Source organism: Fukomys damarensis, unplaced genomic scaffold (genome assembly GCF_012274545.1).
Source record: "Fukomys damarensis isolate Sample0158 unplaced genomic scaffold, DMR_v1.0_HiC HiC_scaffold_37, whole genome shotgun sequence".
In the NCBI taxonomy this organism is placed as follows: domain Eukaryota; kingdom Metazoa; phylum Chordata; class Mammalia; order Rodentia; family Bathyergidae; genus Fukomys; species Fukomys damarensis.
The window spans coordinates 8,623,588-8,627,343 of record NW_022900949.1 but is presented as its reverse complement, the minus strand read 5'-3'; the positions used below and the strand labels follow the sequence as shown (position 1 = coordinate 8,627,343).

Here is a 3,756-nt window from a genome sequence, read left to right as displayed (position 1 = left end):
AAAAAAAAAAAAAAAAAAAAAAAAAGGAAGGGAGGAAAGAGAGAGAGAGAGACAGGAAGGAAGAAAGGAAAGGAATCTTGATATGATAAGAGACTTAGAGCAGCCCCACAATTTAAGGAGGTGGAGGCTCCAGGAGTAAGTTGAAGTAATTGGCTTTGTAGTGGTGTCCCTCAGTCCGGCCTCACCCACTCATCCGTCTGTCCATCCATTCACCCACCCATCTGCTCTTTCATCCAGGTACACCTCCATCCGGGCACCCAGCTGTCCATCCGTCCGCTCACCCACCCATGTGTCCGTCTATCCATCCATCAATCCAGCCATCTGACCGTTCCACCCACCCAGCCACCCAGCCAGCCCTTGTCACCCGCCCACTGGCCCACTTGCCGAGGGATAACCACATCCCAGGCCCTCCCCCGGGCACTGCGGAGAGAGCCATGAGGACTGGGCTGGCCACGATAGCAGCCAGCCTCAGTCATGCCTAACAGGATTGCTGCGTGGTCAGTTTTCCGCGCGTTGTTTCCTAACAAACTAGAAACACACAAAACAATTAGAGTGGTATGCGCAGCTCTATACCCGGCCTCAACTCCAGGAAGGTGCCCGATTGTGACACCAGTTTAAGGTAAAGCAGGGATATTCCAGCTAGGATGGAGTCCCTCCCACCTTTCTTGTGATTCTGGGGACCAATCCAGGGCCTTCACACTGAGCTCTATCTCCAGCCCTTTTTATTTTTTTATTTTGAGACAGGGTCTTGCTTAGTCACCTAATTGCCCAGGCGAGGCTCAAACTTGAAATGCTCCTGCCTCAGCCTCAGGAGTAGAAGGGATTACAGGTGTGGGCCATCCCAGCTCTGAATCCTTAATCACACGCGCATGTAACCATACCGTGGTCATATAGTCAATAGCTGGCCCGGCAAAATGTAGCCCCCAATAACAATCACTGTCCCCACCTGACTCCAGTCCTGAGCCTGATTCTGCAATTCAAGTTCACAAGGTTAATTTTATTATTTATTTATTTCTCGGTACCGGGGATCGAACTCAGGACCTTGCACTTGTGAGGTAGGCGGCGGAACCACAGAACTAAATCCCCGGCCCTCACAAGGTTAGTTTTAGACTGGGAGGAGAAGCGGGCAAGGGAGTCAGAGGGCTCCCAGTTTCCTTAAGGAAGTGCCCAGTCTTCTTCGTATCCAAGAGATGGAAAGAGAGCACAGAGATAAGCAGAAAGACACAGAGACAGACAGGGAATGAAGGAAGAGATCACAGGGTGAGAGACAGAGACAGAAGGCCAGAGCTCTTCCGAGCCCCCAGCATGTCCCCTGCCCATCCGCTACCCAGGCCAGTGGGGAAACGGAGGCCCAGAGAGGCAGCACACCTGCCCCAGGCCGCCTAGCAGTGCCAGGCCCCCGCCCACCTTACCTTATCGAGGGGCCCCTTTTTCTCCAGAAAGCTCTCGTGGTAGTGTGAAGGCTGGGTAGCCTTGGGCTTGGGGACCCGGGGAGGGCTCAGGGCTGAAGCCATGGCGGCCAGGGTCTCTGGCCTGGCCTCTCTTTCCAGCCTGTGTCCCAGCCGGGCCAGGAAGCCGAGAAACAGGTTCCAGGGGAATTTCCTCTTGCTGTCAGCCTGTCCCCTCCTTTTCCCTGCCAACACTGGGCGGGCACTGGGCTGGGGCAGGTCTGGGATCCTGGGGAAATCCCGGCCTCCAAAGGCTCCGAGCTCAGAGGGGAGGTGGCGCCTGTGGGATCAGGGGACAGGACAGATTTCACACACACACACACAGAGTGTAGTATGAAGGCCTTATGTGTCATGTAGATGTGAGAATAAGCTAAGCTTGCCTATTTCTCCAAAGAAATCTTCCTGGGATTTCAAGACTCAATTTGGAGACACTTGCTTTTTTTTTTTTTTTTTTGAAGGACTGGGAACTAAACATAGTTTTCCCACTGAGCTACATCCCTAGCGGGCCCCCCCCCCACGGAATTTTGAGACTGTGTTTCGCTAAGTTGCTAAATTGCCCAGGCTGGGCTTAAACTCATGATCCTCCTTGGTCCAGGGATTACAAACATTTGCCTCCATGTTGGGCTCAGCCAGTTTCTTCATCTAATAAAGCGATCTAATAAAGCTCACAGCACAATACTATACAGAAGTGCCATAAAGTCAGTTAGACACAGGGGTGCGTTCAAGTTTTATGTCAGTGCCAATGGGGAGTCCGAGCAGGGGAGGGAGGTGGAGATGGCAGAGTTTTAGGAAGATTCCTCCGGAGCGAGGTGGCAGCTGGATAGGATGGGGGCCGAGTGTGGGCTGGGAGGCTAGGGCCTGGGTGGGAGAAGCTGGAAGTCTGGCTGAGGGTTTTACAAAGCAAGAGACAGAAGAGAAAGTTAAGGAGGAAGAGGAGGAAACGCCCCGGGGCCAGTTTAACGGGGCAGCGTAGTCCATAGGACTGGAACCCGGCATTCGGAGATGAGGCCGGGGGATTACAAGGTAGAGCGCAGCCTGGACAATTCAGCGAGACTCTTATCTTCAAAAACAAGGAAAGCCCTGGTTTAAACGCAGTACCGGACCAAAAATTAAAAAAAAAAACAAAAAAAAAAAACGGGGCCTCCGCATCCCTAACATGCTGCCCCCCCTTTACACTGAAGTCTGGACAAAATCCCACTCGCGTTTGAGGAAACGTCCCCACTCCAGGCTTTCAGACCAGCCGGTTAAGGGGGGAGTCCGGGCCTCGGGGCAAAGGTCCCAGGACAGAGGCTGGTGACAGCAGCGGGGGACAAAGGCCAGAGCCGCAATGCGGCTTGGGATCCTCCGAACCCCGCCCTCTTTCCGTGCGCGCGCTGGACCCACGGGACAGGTCTTCATTGGGAGCTGATAGGTTGGTTGAGAAAAACCCGTGAGCCTGATTGGGTGGGTGAGAGCCACCGGGACGCCTGACGATTGGCCAACGTGAACAGCTGCCCATTGGCTGAATCCGAATCCGGAGGAATCGGCCATTTAATATTGATTGGCTGAGCTTGAACCAGGCTGCTGCCTCCGATTGGGTAAGAGTGAAATATAATTGGTTGGCAGGGCAATTTGGGCAATAGTTTAGGGAGTGGGGCTAAATTAACGCTTTAGAGCCTAGAGCCTGCTGGCGTGGTGGCACATGCCTGTAATTTCAGCACTCAAGAGGCCGAGGCAGGAGTATCGCTGCAATTCGAGGCCAGCATGGGCGAGTTCAAGGCCATCCTGAACTACAGAGTGAGATCCTGTCTCAGAAAAACAAAAACCTTTAGAGCCTGGAGCCTGGCCAGGGCATTACAGACTCTGCTCTGGCCTGCTTCGCTACTGCAGGCCGATTCTTTCCCCAGGACCGCAGTTTCTCCCATGATCCCAACACCCAAGATTTATGAGTCCACCAAAACGGATGGGCCTGTTTTCTCACTCATTCCAGCGGGCTGAACCACTGTGGAGCCCCCAGTTTCCGGCTGCAAACCTATAAGTGGTCTCAAATGGGGCCACCAGACAGACCCGAAAGCTGAGGTTCTGAGTTTCGGTTTCCTCCTCCAGGTCCCCGGCATCCTCCAGCCCGCTTCCCGGTTGGTTCCGGAGGAATGAATTCCTGGCCTCCCTTTCCCGCTCGGGCCAGGGCTCCAGGCCTCAGTTTCCCGCTTATTCCGGCACGTCAGCCCTCACGCCCCGCCCCCACCCTCAGGCTGCAGTTCGGTAGGCGGCGGCCTGGAGTGGAGTCGAGAGATCGTCGCACACGGAGGCCCCGAGCCTCAGTCTCCCC

The 3,756-nt window shown here is 54.4% G+C and overlaps 1 protein-coding gene across 3 annotated transcripts in view; it reads right to left on the bottom strand.

Moving 5' to 3' along the window:
- Stap2 (signal transducing adaptor family member 2) overlaps nt 1–3,566 on the bottom strand; it is a 10,005-nt gene extending 6,439 nt beyond the window's left edge. The window contains exons 1-2 of one of the 3 annotated variants that reach the window (XM_033759312.1): nt 3,495–3,566; nt 1,413–1,728 (exon numbers count right to left, since the gene is read on the bottom strand). In XM_033759312.1, the coding sequence (XP_033615203.1) occupies nt 1,413–1,728; nt 3,495–3,544 (366 nt within the window). In that variant the 5' untranslated portion in view covers nt 3,545–3,566. Of the gene's footprint in view, nt 1–1,412; nt 1,729–3,494 lie in introns of those variants that run through there. The other 2 variants (XM_010634821.2, XM_010634820.3) reach the window with 2 other exon arrangements.
- Between the last annotated feature and the right edge of the window lie 190 nt (nt 3,567–3,756).